This window comes from Daktulosphaira vitifoliae, unplaced genomic scaffold (genome assembly GCF_025091365.1).
Source record: "Daktulosphaira vitifoliae isolate Bord-2020 unplaced genomic scaffold, ASM2509136v1 Scaffold_3, whole genome shotgun sequence".
NCBI classification, from domain to species: Eukaryota; Metazoa; Arthropoda; class Insecta; order Hemiptera; family Phylloxeridae; genus Daktulosphaira; species Daktulosphaira vitifoliae.
Genome location: NW_026099574.1, coordinates 9,897,185 through 9,914,339, shown reverse-complemented (window position 1 = coordinate 9,914,339; position 17,155 = coordinate 9,897,185). Strand labels below are relative to the sequence as shown.

General features: G+C 26.7%; 1 protein-coding gene across 1 annotated transcript; it reads left to right on the top strand.

Moving 5' to 3' along the window:
* Positions 1-1,019: 1,019 nt before the first annotated feature.
* Positions 1,020-13,203, top strand: LOC126902029 (probable inactive peptidyl-prolyl cis-trans isomerase-like 6). The gene is made up of 7 exons (XM_050679052.1): positions 1,020-1,151; positions 10,348-10,443; positions 10,997-11,179; positions 11,258-11,320; positions 12,004-12,130; positions 12,198-12,363; positions 12,741-13,203. The coding sequence occupies exons 2-7, from the start codon at positions 10,402-10,404 to the stop codon at positions 13,201-13,203; spliced, it is 1,044 nt and encodes a 347-aa protein (XP_050535009.1). The 5' UTR covers positions 1,020-1,151; positions 10,348-10,401.
* The last annotated feature ends 3,952 nt before the right edge of the window (positions 13,204-17,155 follow it).

Genomic DNA, 17,155 nt, shown 5'->3' with positions numbered 1-17,155 from the left:
AGTGTAAAAAGCTTCATGGCAAATCTGCCAGGAGTTTTGTTCAAAAAATAAATTTTATATTAATATTAATGTTTATTTATTTATAATTATATATTATTTATAACGTTGTTAAAATTGGGAAGGTCATTTTGGCTCACCCTGTAGTTTTAGGTTGTTACAGTAGTTATTTGTGTAATACTACATTAAACCAGTTTATATATATAATTATTTTTATTTCTAATATGGTACTAGTAAATAAATTGCTAGAATAGGTGTATTAAAACGGGAAAATTTTTTAAAAAATACTAAAACTTGTTTAACCGTTACTTTGCACACGCAAAGTAACAACGAATTTTTGCAATTATTTATGAAAATAAATTTTTATTTTACCTGATACATAAAAACATACTCAAATAAATATACGAATACTTAAAAAAATATTAAAGTTAAATATTATAATTAAAAAAATTTCTGGTTGCGTTGTTGATTGTATATTAATTTTTAATATACCGATTTATTAAAATCCTAACAATCAGTCGATGAACTATGGTGGAACATTTAGGGGTACTGAACTTCTGTCAGATACCCATTCTATTACATTATTTAATATATAGAATAAGACTCTGGTGTATTCAAAGTAAATTTTATTCTTTTGGATCACGTACAGAAATATGTTAAAAATCTGCTACTGATAAAAACATTAAGTTACTTAGACTTTTTCCAATTAATATCTGATTCATTATACTTAATTTAACATATTAGATCAATAAGTGGATATAATGAGTTTGGTTAGGCAAATTATATTGGTAGTTAATAAGTACTATGAGACATTGCACAGCTCACCCCACCTTTTCACAGGCCTTCCTCTCATAACAATAGTATAAAAACATATGGAAAAAACAAAAGGTACCATTCCTTTTAGGAATAATAGATCTTATTTTTACATATTTACTAGTATGTATATCTAATTATTGATTAAGATAGACCTCATATTATAAAAAAATAATATAATATTACTATTGATGATTAATTTATTAAATATTTTTGCTAATGACAAAAATTTCTGGAAAGTCAGAAAGGTTCCTTACATTTAAAGAATGCAACCAAATTTCTCCATTCACATAATTACATTGCTACTTCTTCTAATTATCAAGTTAGCCTACATCTAATTGGTAAAGTATTATTTAATGATTATTGTAAAATAATAATTAATATTTTGTTTAAGATCATTATAGTCGCAAATAAAAAGGCTTAAACATTAGCGTAGTTTTAATGGGGTGTTTAAGACCCATAGGGCTATAAAAATGTTAAATTTAATTTTACAAAATTAACATTATGAAATACGTATAATAATTAAATAAAATGTTCAAAAAATAATTTTAAAAATATTAGTTTTACTTTTTTGCATATACAATAGTAAAACAATAATAAAGTACCTTTGACCCATAGATTAATTTTAAAGGGCCTTTTGAATACTATAATACAATAAATAGTGATCATAACAATAAAAGTATATCTAAGTATAGCTCAAAACTTAAAATAAGAATATTGTGTACCTTTGCATTGCTTTTTAATTATAGCTATCTTATAAATATAACAGCATAAGTAAATGTATTAATCAATTTTCAAGTTATTTTATCTTATCAAAATATACGGATAAGGAACCACCAACAATTTGTATAAATGTATTTAGTGTACGATGATTTATATTATTTTATAATATTATTTACATTTATTTTATAGATAATAAAGGTAAATTTTTCTCGTTCATTTAAACAAAAAAAATTTGCTGGTGTAAATTTTCAGCAAACGTAGTTAAGACACTTAAAATATTGGTGAATTATCATTATTTTTATTCCAAATAGAACAGCTCTTGACAATTCTAAGTGAACATTCAAAAAGGGCTAAATTATTCAATTTCTGTACATTATTTACAATGCATCAAATATACTTAATAAAAATAAAAGAAAAAAATGAAAAGAATTATTCTTAGAATGCGAAATATAAAATAAACACATGAGCCTTTATTAAACAATGTTCAGTAGTAATTGGCTATTTCTAAAAATAGTAAATATTTTAGTTGAATGAGTAAATAATAAAATAATTGAAAATAATGATTTAATTTTGACTTTCAAACTATTACTCATTTTTTACATTATCATAAAAAAACAATGAATGCATTTAGCTGGTTTTCATTCCAATACCTTGTTAGGTAATAACCTAACTATACATAACTAAAGATAACCTAATTTTATATTACAAAAGGAATTATGGATAAAAATTACTTGATAAAATAGTATGTTACAATAATCATATTTATTGTAGAATAGTATTTAAAATAACGAAAATCGTTATTATTATTGACAATGACGTCAAAATTATTAATTTATATGATTTTTAAATTAATTACTATATTTCATTTATTTGAATATGTTTTTTCAAATTTATCTGAAACTCAAGTTAACACTTACTAAATTAAATAACGTAATGATATAAACCCAATATGCTTTAAATTATTATAAATTAAAATTATTAAAATTGATGCACAATTAAATGAATTGAGCTGGTCGATCAATTTGCAAACCAAGTTAAAAAACAAAATAAATAACAGTCAACCATTATTATGCTAATTATGCTCTGCACAACTTAATGATGTTTTTAAGTAATTGCAACAGCTAGAAAAACAACTAAATTGCAGGGTATTTTTTTTTCATTTTTGTGCTTAAGGGTGTAAAATGAGACTAGTACGATAATTCCACGATCATTCTAACCCTAATTTCTATGAATGCAATGCAGTCGATTTTAATGATTTGTTTACACTTTTTTTTTCTACAAGCTAAAGCAAAAATACAGGTTCAAGTAAAATGAAATTATAGGTGTAGATTTGATTTTTTATTCATAATAGAACAAAAGTTTGACAGAGATAAAATTCGCCCCCTAACGATGAGGAGACAGGAAGAATACCTGATACCCATAATATATTTAATGCAACTCAGATACTTTTTATCTAGATATTATGAAATAGCTTGGAAATAAAGCATCAACATGTAGGCTACATTATGGCAAAATTTCAAGTTCTTTAAACCAATATTCATTTTATAATGTTAATTTTAAAATAATTTTTATTTAACTGGTATTATCCTAAAAATAATGGCAATATTAAAACTTTATTGAAAATGAATTTTCATAGAAAAAATTCAGAATGATACGAGTACACAAAAAAATAAAAACCAATATTGTAAATATATAGCTCTTTTATTTGCACATTAACTAAATTAATTGATTCATAATTCTACTTAAATTAATTTAATATGAAGGACTGATATAATGCCGGTAATTTTGATGATTACCGATTGATTGATGATTAATGATTATTTATTTAACTCGAAAGTTTTTTGTTTAAGTATTTTACTGATCAGCCTGTTACCCACATTAAGCAAACTATTTGAAAAACTTCTACTCAAAAGGATTAGGCCAATATTACAAGAGCACCGCATTTTACTAAACATCCAGTTTGGATTCCGCGAGAGACACTCCACTATACACCAAGTCTATAGATTGACTGACACAATAACCTCAGTATTTAAAAACCTCAAATACTGTACTGGTCTATTCCTCGACGAAGCCCAAGCCTTTAATAGAGTGTGTTATGACGGGCTGCTTTACAAATTAAAACAAATTTTCCAAGCGACTCTATATTTAATAATAAAGTCTTATCTTTATGTAAAAAAGATTATGGTAAGACAAAGCAGTGCAAATTCTCCTTACTACAAAATTCAAGCAGGTCTTCCTCAAGGAAGTGACCTATCTCCCGACCTCTACAATATTTTTACCGCAGACATACTATAGTCTACTAATACTCATCTTGCTACATTTGCTATTGATACAGCTATACTCTCTACTCATAGTAATATTACCGAAGCTGCCCATCATCTACAAACACACGTCAACATCATCGAATCTTGGTTCAAGAACTCGAAAATTAAAATAAATGCAAATAAGTCAAGTCATAAATATATGATATAAATTTAAACAATATAGTAATTAATATCCATAATGAAACTAAGTACCTAGACATAATTTTGGATAAATAAACTGACATAGGGACCCACCTGAAAGACAAAAGGAAAAAATCCAACAGTAGACTATATTTCTTTCGTCCATTACTAAAATCTAAATTATCTCTCGAAACAAAATTCCTTATTTATCAGTCAATAATCAAACTAGTCTAGTCTTATAGTATTCAAATATGGGGATTAGCTAAACTATCCAACTTCTTCTTCTTCTTTTTCCTCGACTTAATCCCAACTACTTGGGGTTAGCCACTCTTATCTAAACTTCCACTTGACACGATCTCCCACATCATCTACGCTGACATCAGCTGTCCTCATATTGCATTCAATAGCATGCCCCCATCTCATTTTTGGTCTTCCTATACCTCTTCTTCCTTCAACATTCATTTCTATAACTGTTCTTAGAGCTTCAGATTCTTCTCTCCTCATAACATGACCAAACTATTAAAGTCTATTTTCTCTCATCTTATTCACGATTGACACTACAGCTATACTCCCTCTTATATGATCGTTTCTTATTCTATCTTTTCTAGTCAATCCACTTATCCATCTAAGCATTCTCAACTCTGCTACACTCATTCTCTGCTCTACTTTCTTATCAACCGCCCAACACTCTGAACCATACATCATAGCTGGCCTCACTATAGTTTTGTAGAATTTACCTTTCAGCCTCATTGGAATTTTTTTATCGCATAAGACGCCAGACGCCTCTCTCCATTTCAACCACCCGTACTTAATCCTGTGTCTTACATCCTCGTCAATACCACCACTCTTTTGCAAACTGACTCTAAATACTTAAAACTCTCCATCTCTCCAATCACGTCCTCGCCTATTGTCAATGATCTCCTCATTTTACCTACCTTGTGTTCTCCTTTGTCAAAGTCGTACTCTATATACTCTGTCTTACTCCTACTTATTCTTAAACCCTTTTCTTCAAGAGCTGGTCTCCACACCTCTAGCCTTTGATTAATTTTCTCCCTATTTTCTCCTATTAACACTATATCGCCAACAAACAACAAGCACCATAGCACCTTTCCTTGTATTTCTCTAGTAATTTCATACATCACTATAGAGAATAAATAAGGGCTTAAAGCAGAACCTTTGTGCACTCCTACTCTTACCCGAAAACTTTCTGATACTCCTCCTACGCTTTTTACCCTGTTACAAGTGTCATCATACATATCTTCTATTATATTATATTAGCTAAACTATCCAACATTCGACCTTATAAAATCCTTTCAAAATATAACATTACGAGTGTTAACTCGTGTGCCGTGATATGTAACAAATAATAATCTACACAAAGATTTAAACATCGAAATTGTTAAAGAACTTGAAATTTTACACTATACTAGATTTCATTCAAAACTTAATACAAATTCAAACCCTTTAATTAAAAAAATATACACGACTTCAATACCTGACAACCCATCACCAAGACTCAAACGTAAATGGTACCGAGACCTATTGACTTAACAAATTAACGACAACAATAAAGCCATAACTTGTATACAGCTTAAACTAAAACTAATTGAGGTGTTATCAATGGGTGATTTCTTTTTAACGCTATTAATGTTATGTAATTGAACAAGTCAGCAAAAAAACTTATTGTGAATTTTATGTACAGATTTTTTTTTTTTAATAATAAAAAAAAATATATATATTTTGGAATCCCTGATAAATGAAGTATTAGTATATTGATTAGACTATGTTAAACATTTGACATCTTTGGCATACACTTGACCATAATCAACTTATTTCATTTAGCAAAAACAATGTATTATTATTTTTTAAATAATAGACAATTCTTTGCAAAATTTTTAACTGATTATATACATGTAGAAGAGAATATCCTAGAAATATCTGTATTACCATTTGTCATCATATTTTAAGAATTTATAATCTTGATAACCATAATGATAATCTTGCTATGCAATTTAGTATTTAAGGGATGTGTCAAAGAATGTTTCTTGAACAATTGCTACACATAACTTTTTAACCTTTTTTTGAATGTATCTCTTCTAATTATTATGCAAAATTATAAAATAATTTTCCTTAGTCATATGACTAAGAAAAATTAACTTACATTAGCATTATTATAATATTACGCCAACTACTACGAGTTTACGGAACATTTTCAAAATTTCTATTTAAAAGGTATTTCAAAAACCTCTTGGCGTACAAGCATCTATTTTTATAAATTATTATACTATAATTATCATTATATAATAATAATACATAATAATATAGTAGATAGTTTTATTAAACTATATTTTATTAAAGTGAGAAAGAAGCGTTTTGTTGGATAATCTGAAAAAAGTGAAGATCAAATAATATATATATATATTATAACCATGGATCTAATATACATGAATAGGATATTCATAATTGAGGCCCTTGTGTTTTCGTGGTCCTGAACTGATATGAAAATGAGGCCGTTTGTTTACATTTTAATAGTGATAAATGCATAAGATACTGTTTTTTAATTTTGTAATAAGTTATAAATTATAACTTTTACATTATTATATATTACATAACTCATACTAATTATTTATTACTAACCATTAAATAATAAAAAAGGTAATACAGTTGGGTCGCGGCACAGAATGAGCGTGGCATAGTTGGGACTAATATAAATGATATCTGACAGTGATTAAAACCACTATCATAAGAAATGCTTCGATGCAAATCTGTAGATAGTGTTTAATTTTAAGAAATTGGTGGATTATTCAAAAGCAAAATTCTAACTTAAAAAGAATTAAGGAAAAATTGCAAAAAAATCATTGTCACAGGCAATGATTTTTAATGAATCGACAATCGTTCGTCCCATTTGTTTTTAAAAAAATTGCCAATTTAAGCTAATTCAAATGTAAAAATTAATTTTTTCGACTTAAAAATAATAAATTGAAATAAATTTAACTTTATATTTTATGTTAATTAGTTTTATATAATGTTCATGAAAATCAGTGTACTCCATTATAAGGTATATTAAAATAAATTAAAATACAATACCAAGAATTTTAACACAAAATTAGCATATTTTTAAATATAATAACAATGTTCACTATATCTCAAAATTATTTGTTTTAATAGTATAGTATATTACATAAGCTTTAATTTAAAATTAAATAAAAGTGACAATATTTCTAGAAAATGTTCAAAAATTGAGTTGAAAAAGTTTAACTCGTGTGTAAAAATTGTTATTTTGAATTCCCCTTGTGGTCAGGTGAAAAAACAGATTTTCAAAAAAAAATTATATAAAATGAAAGAGGTAAAGATAAAGTATTTATGAAAAAAATAATTCTATTGATCCATAATTTTTTCAAAAAGTTATAGTAATTCAAAGTTGAAAAAATAAAATATGAAATCGTAATTTTTAACATCAAAATTGCATGTTTTTCAACTACGGCAACAATTTTTACATAGAAGATAAGTCGTCAGGACAAATTTTTTTTCTTTTACCTTATAGTACATAACATTAGCTTTATTTTAACATATGTTTGAAGCTCGTTGTATTTCCTGAACATTTTCAAAAGTTAAGTTAAAAAAGTTAAATTTTTGTGCAGAAGTAGCTTTTTGAATCCCCCCCTGTGTGCAAGTATAAGGTCAGATTTTCAAAAAATTTATATCAAATGAAAGGGAAATATCTAAGGATTCAATATAAAAAATAATTATTTTTATTTCTTCATTTTTCAATAACTTATGGCATTTTTAGAAAAAAAATGTCGAAATTTACCGATTCTGAAAATCGTAATTTTTTGGGGAACTTTCACTATTTACGGAAAACGAGGGCAAAATTTTTAAATTTTAAGGGTAATTTTCTTCAACTAGATAAAATTTGTGATCGTTTGACATATCGTTGAGAAAAATCTGTCCAGTGAGAACTGAGAAAACGTAGTGACAGACACACAAAAAAAAAAGAAATAAAATTTTAACATGTAATAGTACAAACAATTAGCCTCAATTTATTATTCCCGTAGTCTTTCACTGATAAAGCATCAAAGTCTTATCTATTTTATAAGATCTATCATTGTAACANTTAAAATTTTAACATGTAATAGTACAAACAAATAGCCTCAATTTATTATTCCCGTAGTCTTTCACTGATAAAGCATCAAAGTCTTATCTATTTTATAAGATCTATCATTGTAACAACTTCATTGACCAAATCTTACGTACACCACTGATGCAATTAGTTTCTTAAACCGTATTTTAATTTAGAAGATATTTGGATGTCCAGTAATACCTATTTCCTGCATTCTTCCAATCGCTCCTATTCTAAAAAAAAAATATGTCAATTTTCTATTCTGATATACTTTGTCAATGTGTTCCGAATATTAAATCATTCTTGCAACTATTCAAATCTATAGGGCTCTATAAACATTTCATGAGTTCTAGAAAAAAAATGTTAAAAATCATATTTTGTGAAAGTTCGAGTGAATTTTCAAATTACAATCACTAGGGAACAGTAAAAAACAATTCGAGAAAAACTGATATTACAATACAATTATCAGTAATGAAAATGATAGTAATTATAAGTAAAAAAGACTGATATGCCACAAAAAATACTATTAAAAAGTAAATTAGTCATATAATCGATCACGTTTCATTTAAAAACTAGGGTTAGAATGATCGTAAAATTTACTTTCTAGTCTCATTATACACCCTTAAGCACAAAAATGAAAAAACAAAAAATCCTACAATTTAGTTGTTTTTATGGCTGTTACAATTATTTAAAAACATCAAGTTGTGCAGAAATTAATAACAATAGTAACGGTTGTACATATAACTCTAATTTAATGCATAATTATGAAAATATTTTGGTATTTGTATTTTGATTATGCTATCCTTACATTCACTATAAAGATGAACTCTGAGTTATAAGATACCTTATCAAAATGTAGGTAAAATAAAGACTGTTATTGTTAAAAAACAAACTGATTATGATACTATTAAATTAAATATTATGTTAAAACGTTATTTTATTATAAAATAAACAAATAATTTGAAAATGAAGATTAGATTTTTGTTTGTTACTTTAAGTATTATTTTTTGACTAATAGGCCATTAGCCTGATTAGTTACTATAAAAGGTTTTCTAAGTTAAATTTACGCAAGATGTAATAATGAGAACAACAAGTCCTCTAGTTTGTATTTAAGATATTTATGTTAACAAAATTTTTATAATCTTGCCAGATTTTTCCATTACACGCTGAATATCAAGTTGTTAACACTTAAAAAATTATAGAATATTATGATAAAACAAAATTATACCAATAAATTACAAAAGTTATGAAAAAAATATTTTTTTTATTTTCTTGTAATTGTAATGGTATTCTGTTTTCTCTAGTATATAATTTATTGTATGATTTTTTAGTTTTTATAATTATGAATTATTGTTTTTATAAAATAATATTCTAGAGTATCATTTATATCAACAAAATAAGTTTTATTGTTTTAGAAATATTGTAAAAAAGCTTTTGAACTGAAATATTTTAATACTCATAATTGCATTTATAAAAATTAATTTGTGTCCAAGATAATCTGGTATATCTTATGACTTATGAATTAAATATTAAGCCATAGTAGGCACTAAAGTAGACTTATCTAATACTCTTGTCCTAACCATTATTATTTATTTATTTTTTAAATAATAAAATACTTATAGAATAAAAATATTATTTTATGAAAAAATGATGTAGGGTTATAAGTTATTACCCTTTTTCTACGTCTGTATTATAGAAGTAATATACTTAAATACCCATCTACTATCCCTTAAAAAAAATTCTATAGGCAACTAATTAGTCGTTCATGAATTGTATACGGTATTAAAATCTATGTTATATTATAAAGAAATTCTTTAGTGTAATATACTAAAAAATTTAGCTGTCGTTTTTAAGAACTACAATAAAATTATATAAAATAATATAACTTTTAAACAAAATATTAAAAAGCACAAACTTACTAATATATAACACCATAGTTACAAATAACAGTTATAATTAACCCGTTATTGAAAACGAAGTAAACATAAAAATTATATGTTAAAAGTTATTAATATAAAATTAGAAAAATTATTTTACTGTTTCAATTTTTACATCACATTTATTTTTAATGAAAAAGCTAAATAAATCAATCGTTCCTATGAATATTAAAGTAGTAGGATGTATACCATGTAAACCTTTTCAGTTGGCCAAACATATATTAATAGTACGCTTAAAGTAACTTGTAAACTTTTTAATAAAATCAAAATATATATACATATGTTTATTTATATTTTTAATGTATTATTACAGAATACTGTGAAGCATTATCCTTATTTAGTCAAAAGTTACTTAATAAAAGGTGTTATGGATGTTGAGTGGACCAGGTGGTTGTGGAAATTAAATCAAGTAAATTCATAATTATTATTTATTTATATTATTATTACTTTTTATGAATTTAAATACTTAATTACAGTTTTATTTTTCAAATCAAACATAAAAAAATATTTAAATAGTTAAATTTTTAGTTATTTTTTCACTTTGTAAGACATTATTAGTTTACTAATTTATATATATGTTTATAATACTATTATAAATATGTATATAAAATGCGACAACATTTTTGAATTTACAAAAGCTTAAGAATAATTAAAAGATATATAGAATTTAATTTGATATTGTTATTATAAAAAAACCCAATTAAAGGTGAAAACGTAATTTTAAATTCATTATTCATATTAGATTATTTACTAAATTTTAATTCATAAAAATATAATTATCTTTATTACTGTGATTCAGAAATAAAACATAAAAGTTTTATTTCAAAAATGTAATTATAATTATCTCCCATTCTTGACATTTACTCTAAAACGCTAAATACGTTTTTTTCTAAAATTCCAAGTTTAAAAAAATTTTGATACTATTTAAATTAGATCTAAATTTTCCTGACTTTTTTATACAGGCACTTGGTGGAGTAAGACGGTCTTACGGCGCAATAGTTTTCATTAATGATTTATTTATTGGATCTACAGATGAATTCCAATCATATTTAGAGAGTCATTACAATTTTATTTTTAACTTGTATTTCATAAATTACTGTAAATGTATTTACCAAGATATTGAACATTATTATAACAAAGATAAAGTAAATTTAATAATGTTTATCAGTCAAAGATCAATGTATAATAATTTTGGCACAATCTAGTTTAATATTTTCTTACAGGTAACTTTTTTAAAAATGGTTTTCCTTAGCAAAAATAAGACAATTGGATACATTATTTTTGTTGTATGTACAAAATATTAATTAGTTAAAACATAATAATAGTTCTAACTTTCTTCATAAATATTTAATATGACTATAAAAATCTATTTAAATTGAAAGGTCAAGTGTATTAACCGGTTATCTCCACTTTTAGCTTATGCAAAGTTGGGAATCAATATGATATGTTATCATTATTATTATTACTATTATTTTTTGTTTCTGTCGCAACTTTTTTCAGATTTACGCCACTGATTTTTATCGAAGATACGTTAAAAGAACACAAATTATAATTTGTTGAAGACATTAAAAATTTACTCCGTTGCCCATAAGGGTCAGTTATCCCCAAAAAACTAAAATATTTTTTCTTAAAACGGTCATAACTTTTTAATAATCTATGAATTACAATAATTTTTTCATACCGTAGGCGTTTTCCTATTATTAAGTATATTTTTTTTTGAATCTGACCCCCTACCAGATCACAGAAGGAGTTCAAAATGGTAAATTTTCACAAAAAGTTATTTATACAACTTATTTTTTGATAATGTCCCATTAATATAGCAAATATTTTCTGTATTTATTTCCTTTTAAATAATTTGTTTATAAAAAAAAAAAATCCATTAAATTAGAAACATCATAAACAAACATCTCAATATGTCTTTAAACTTTTATGTAATTTTTTTCCGACTGAAAAATTTCTTTGATTTTAGCTGCTAAATGAATTAGTACCAAAGACGTGCAATTATTTCAAAAACCTATGCATGGACATTACTAATGGTTATTTCAACAGTCCAGTGCACAGAATATCCGTTGACAACGGTTTTATACAGGCCGGGCGTCAGTAATTAGTGTACATATTATAAGTCGTAATGTTTTTTATGTAAACACTCGTGTTCACCGATAGGCTTAGTTAATCGAGGTGAATTTTTAAAAAAAGAAAACTACCATGTAAGACACGACAGAAGAGGTGTGTTGTCGTTAGCCGGTCGGCAGACTTCCTATAATGGCCCGGAATTTGTAATAAGTCTTCGATCGAACCCGTGGATGGATGGGAAATATGTGGCTTTCGGGTTGGTTTCTATTTTACATACCTAATAAAATACACGGGTAATAATTTTAAAAAAATCGCAACGCTGAAAATAACGTATTTAGCCCGAGGTCGTCAAGAATAAAATACAACACAGCCAACTGGTTGCACTTTGTGTGTGTGTGTGTGTGTGTGTGTGTGTGTGTGCAAATTGCACTGAGTGTAAATCACGGCGATTACGACCAACGCGAACTGTTCGATACTGTCAATCACGGAAATGTTTACATAGTTAAATTGCAGTTCGCCAAGCCGTTTCACCGCAGGCAGTGTACTATGTTTTTATTAACACATGCATTATTACAACGCACCTGTGGGGTATTGGTTGGTTGCACTTTTATGAGTAATTTTTGTATGTAAAAGGTACGCCGTTGAAGGCGAGAAGACGCTCCGAGCTTTGGAAACGTCGTTGGCCGTCCGAGAGGTGCCCATCGATCCGATACGCATAGGGCACTGTAATTTGTTAGTTAATCGTGATTCCCAAGAGGACACTTGGCCGGACGTTAATCTGTTCGTGCACAGGCTGATCGACGAGTTGCTGCAAAAAGCCATGTACATACAAGTGTACGGACGGCCCGAAAGGTACTCGATCGAGCTCACCGACAGCGAGTACGCGGAGACGTTGACCCGTATTCTCATGTGCAAATTGTTGCGAATAATCGATCAGCTACCGTCGATCGGTTTTGACGTCGAGACTTCTGCGTCGTCAAAAACTCATTTGACGTCAGTTCCCAGTGTTCGATCCGACTGGGAAGAGCATATCATCAAAACAGTTGATTTAGATCAACGGGAACCACATAGATATCGACCATTCGTTCACGTGTAACTGTGTAAACGTCCTTTTTTTTAAATAGAAAAATCTTTACACAATAACAATTAGTGTAATGGTTATAAAATTGTTAAGACATTACACGACCAAGAGGTCGATTTACACAGTAGAAACTAATAGGGAGAAAGAGAACGTTTTTTTCTCGTGGATTAACAATTTTAATTAGGCAGTGTCTTATGATACCACACTTTTTACAAATCTCATGCAAATTTATTCAAAGAAAAAAGTCATACGATCTCAAAAAAAAAAAGTAATGTCTTGCTTAAAGACATTAAAAGAAATTAATAGCTCAGAAATCCTTTCCTCTGGTATTACGATGCCTTTTTTGGTGTTGAATTAGTTGATGGATTTTATTTGTGTGAATAGATTTTTAATCATAACCACATGCTCAACAAGATTTATTTCTTAAAAGTTAAAATAGGTCATACGACCACATAATAATTAATGTTGCCATCAGACATTTTCTTTGATAAATAGCAATGGAAATATTATATGTTCATTAGTTGTATATAATACACAAAAGAATTTTTAAAACTACAGTGCATAAATTTTAGAGATAATTGTAATAAATTTTTATTACGAATAGATTACATAACTTAAAATTTGAAACTTTAATAATATAAATATAATGAATTATGCCCATATTTCTCAGTCAAATGTTAAATTATGTTATAATTAAAATTTTAATTTTCCACTTATGTATACAAATATACTAATTTAAAAATAGTTTTTAACACAGATGACCATAGGGGCCATACCCCTCGTTGATTATTAATCAACCAAAACTGAACGATAGCGTTCATTAAAAATATTATATCAATATAATTTACTTCTAATAGTATTTTTGTTAATTTAAGTATTAACTAAGGAAATACCAATGTTGACGTCTTTTGATAAAACTTTAATGTAAAAATACTAATTTATTCAGAACTACCTGTTATTTATATGTGACTCATTTCCTTATATGTGACAATAAAAATTTTATATTGTCATCATAAAACTACCTAAAAACATCAGATCGGTTTAATCGCACTTACTAATCGATTTCTCATGAACATTCCTATTACTTTTTTGTATTTGGCCGGAAATTGTTTTGTTAAAATTTATATTGTAATATTACTCAACACTTACTAGTGAACAAATTCACTATAATTAAGATTTTTTAGTACTAACACGTTATGATCAAATAATTTTGTTCATCAAATTTTATATTTTTAATATTAAGAAATGTTAATATGAATCTTCAATGACGGACATATATAAACTCGGTTTTATGAAGGCATAAGTATATTAACATGAGACCATTACTTCTAATTAAATTTATTTTATATAAACTTGAATTTATAGCAATTAAATCGAAATAATTGTTCTAAAAAATACTCTTTAAACAGTTATGACGAAATGTCGAGTGTCTATTATATAAACCTCGCACATTAATCCATTTATGTTTTTTGATATGATTAATAACTCGTTACGATATTTTATTGTTGTATAAATAAAAAAATTAATATATTTATATATATATATATATTTTTTTTTTGTAAAAGATTCGTGTACGTGACATTGTTATTTCATTAGTAAATTGAATTTGGAAGTTACCGATCACATTCAATCACTCGATTCTACTATACATGAAAGAGCCATAAAACCACTGAGTGCTTTAATTATTGTGAAATGTAATTTATAAAAAAAAAGCATAAAATTATTTTTAGTTTACATTAATACCCACAGATTTAAACGTGTACACGTAACGTAATGTATACGTTTGACATGATGTATGGATTTTTTTTGTAAAAAGAAAATTAGTTAAAGTTTTAATTAGTCGAGTTATCGACAAACGACCGAGACATTATAGTAAGCATCGACCACACTTTATGGGATTCTCGACTTATTTTTAGGGTAACAAGAAAATAACCTTATGGTTTATCCTTTGTATGCTGACAGATTAAGGGTGAAAACGACCCCAATCATTCACGGCTAATACACCAATACCATGTAGACCATAATGTGCCCAGTAAACATGATATTACATTGGCTTTCGGTTTTTAACTTATTCAGCCGTACACATCCAAAAAGTATGAAAATGTTGAAAAAAAGTTTTAATTGAATTGACAATAATTCAAGTGCCGCAATAACATTTGGCTTACAGTGCAATTATGTGAAAGTTTTTGGACGTTTTCCAAATAATTTTCCATGCTAAGTATTTTTAAAATATTAACTAAAATTGAAAAAGTTTAAACAAAACTACGCATATTGTTAACGGTCACGATTGTCTTTTCTTATTTCAAAAATATGTCCACTTTCGTTTTCAATTATTTTATTATGACCGAGCACAATATTGTTAAGGAAAAGAAATAGTGAGATCATTATTTTATTGTTGTCGGGTATGAAGCAACATAATACCGTCTATTTTATGGAACTACATGACAATATGACTAACGTTTTAGTTGAAAGCATTTTGTTTACATTTTACCATATTTTTTTACTCTTGTTAACACTTGTAAAAATCGGACTGCTATAAGCCAAATAGAGTCTTGACAACTACTTCGTTTCATGACACATTACACACTACACAGGCTGTGTTTAATGTTTATGTAAAAAATAGTTAGAACAATCTGTATTGACGATATAAGCGATCGCTGAAGGGTGTGACATTTAAACAATAAAAAACAAAACACTTGGATATGTTTTCAGGCCAAATCATCGACACACAGAGTAATAAAATGAAGAATTAAAAATACTCAATACTTAAATTTATTTTTGGAGTCGGTTGTTTCATTAACATTGGTATACTTACATCAGTATTTAGTCAAATTTTATCTGCCAACAATAGGTTGGATGAGTAATGATTTAGCTGTACACATTTTTAATGGGTTTAGGTTTTCAATTTGAATATATGACTTTTAAACATTTACTAAACAAATTAAACATTTATTTACGTAGTTCATTTTAATGATATGTTTAAATTTGAAAAATAAAATTCACTGATAGTTATATAAATTCAAATTTATACCACTAAAATTGTTTGCGTCCAAAGATTTTTTATAAAGTAAATCTAAATTATGATACAAAATGTATAGAAATATTTTTATAAAATTACGTCATTAACAACTTCTTGGAGATCAAAATTTGTATAATCAAATTGTTTTTATTGTGGTGATAAAACATTTACATCTATTTTTTTTTAAATCTAATGAAGAATTATTAATGATGTGTTTTCAAATAATAAGATAATATCAATGGGATTATAGTTCGTATAATATTATTAACGCGACTGTTTATTATTTTTATACGTGGATAGTTCAATTGTCTTCATTCTAACGAAAAATAAAATGAAAATTTTGCCTCAACATTTCGACAATCAAGAAGTGTCAAATATATTTTTACTTTTTCGGGTTTTTTAATGACTACATAGTCAAACTGAAGTATAGGTAATTACGAGTATACATTTATCCAATTTATAATTATACAAATAAGATCGTTCGGGTTAAGTTGAACAAAAAGATTTCTTGTCGAGACAATCAGATGTGTTCAACATAATTAGTACTTGAAAACAACAATGAAAACTTGGTTCGCGACGAGTCTAATAATGACAGGGAATTTTAGAACGCATAAGTGTAAGTTTTTATAATAGAGGTGTTTTGTTTCGAAATGAAGTGTGACATAGCCCATTGGAAACATAATAGACGCCTTAAAGAATAGAAGATACCAAATCTAAATTATTATTTTACCACTAAAAGAAGGTTGTTTTTGAAATATTAAATTTCCTATGAACTTTCTCGTGTCGACGAAACTTATGCGATGTTCAGTTATAGAATCTAAAAAATTTAAAAAAATAATCGTTGAATTATTTAGACCAACCTGGACAGGTCCTATAAGACAATTTTTACAAAAAAAAATCTGATGTTTATAAAAATACTATCTCAGAACCCTTTGATACCGTCTATTT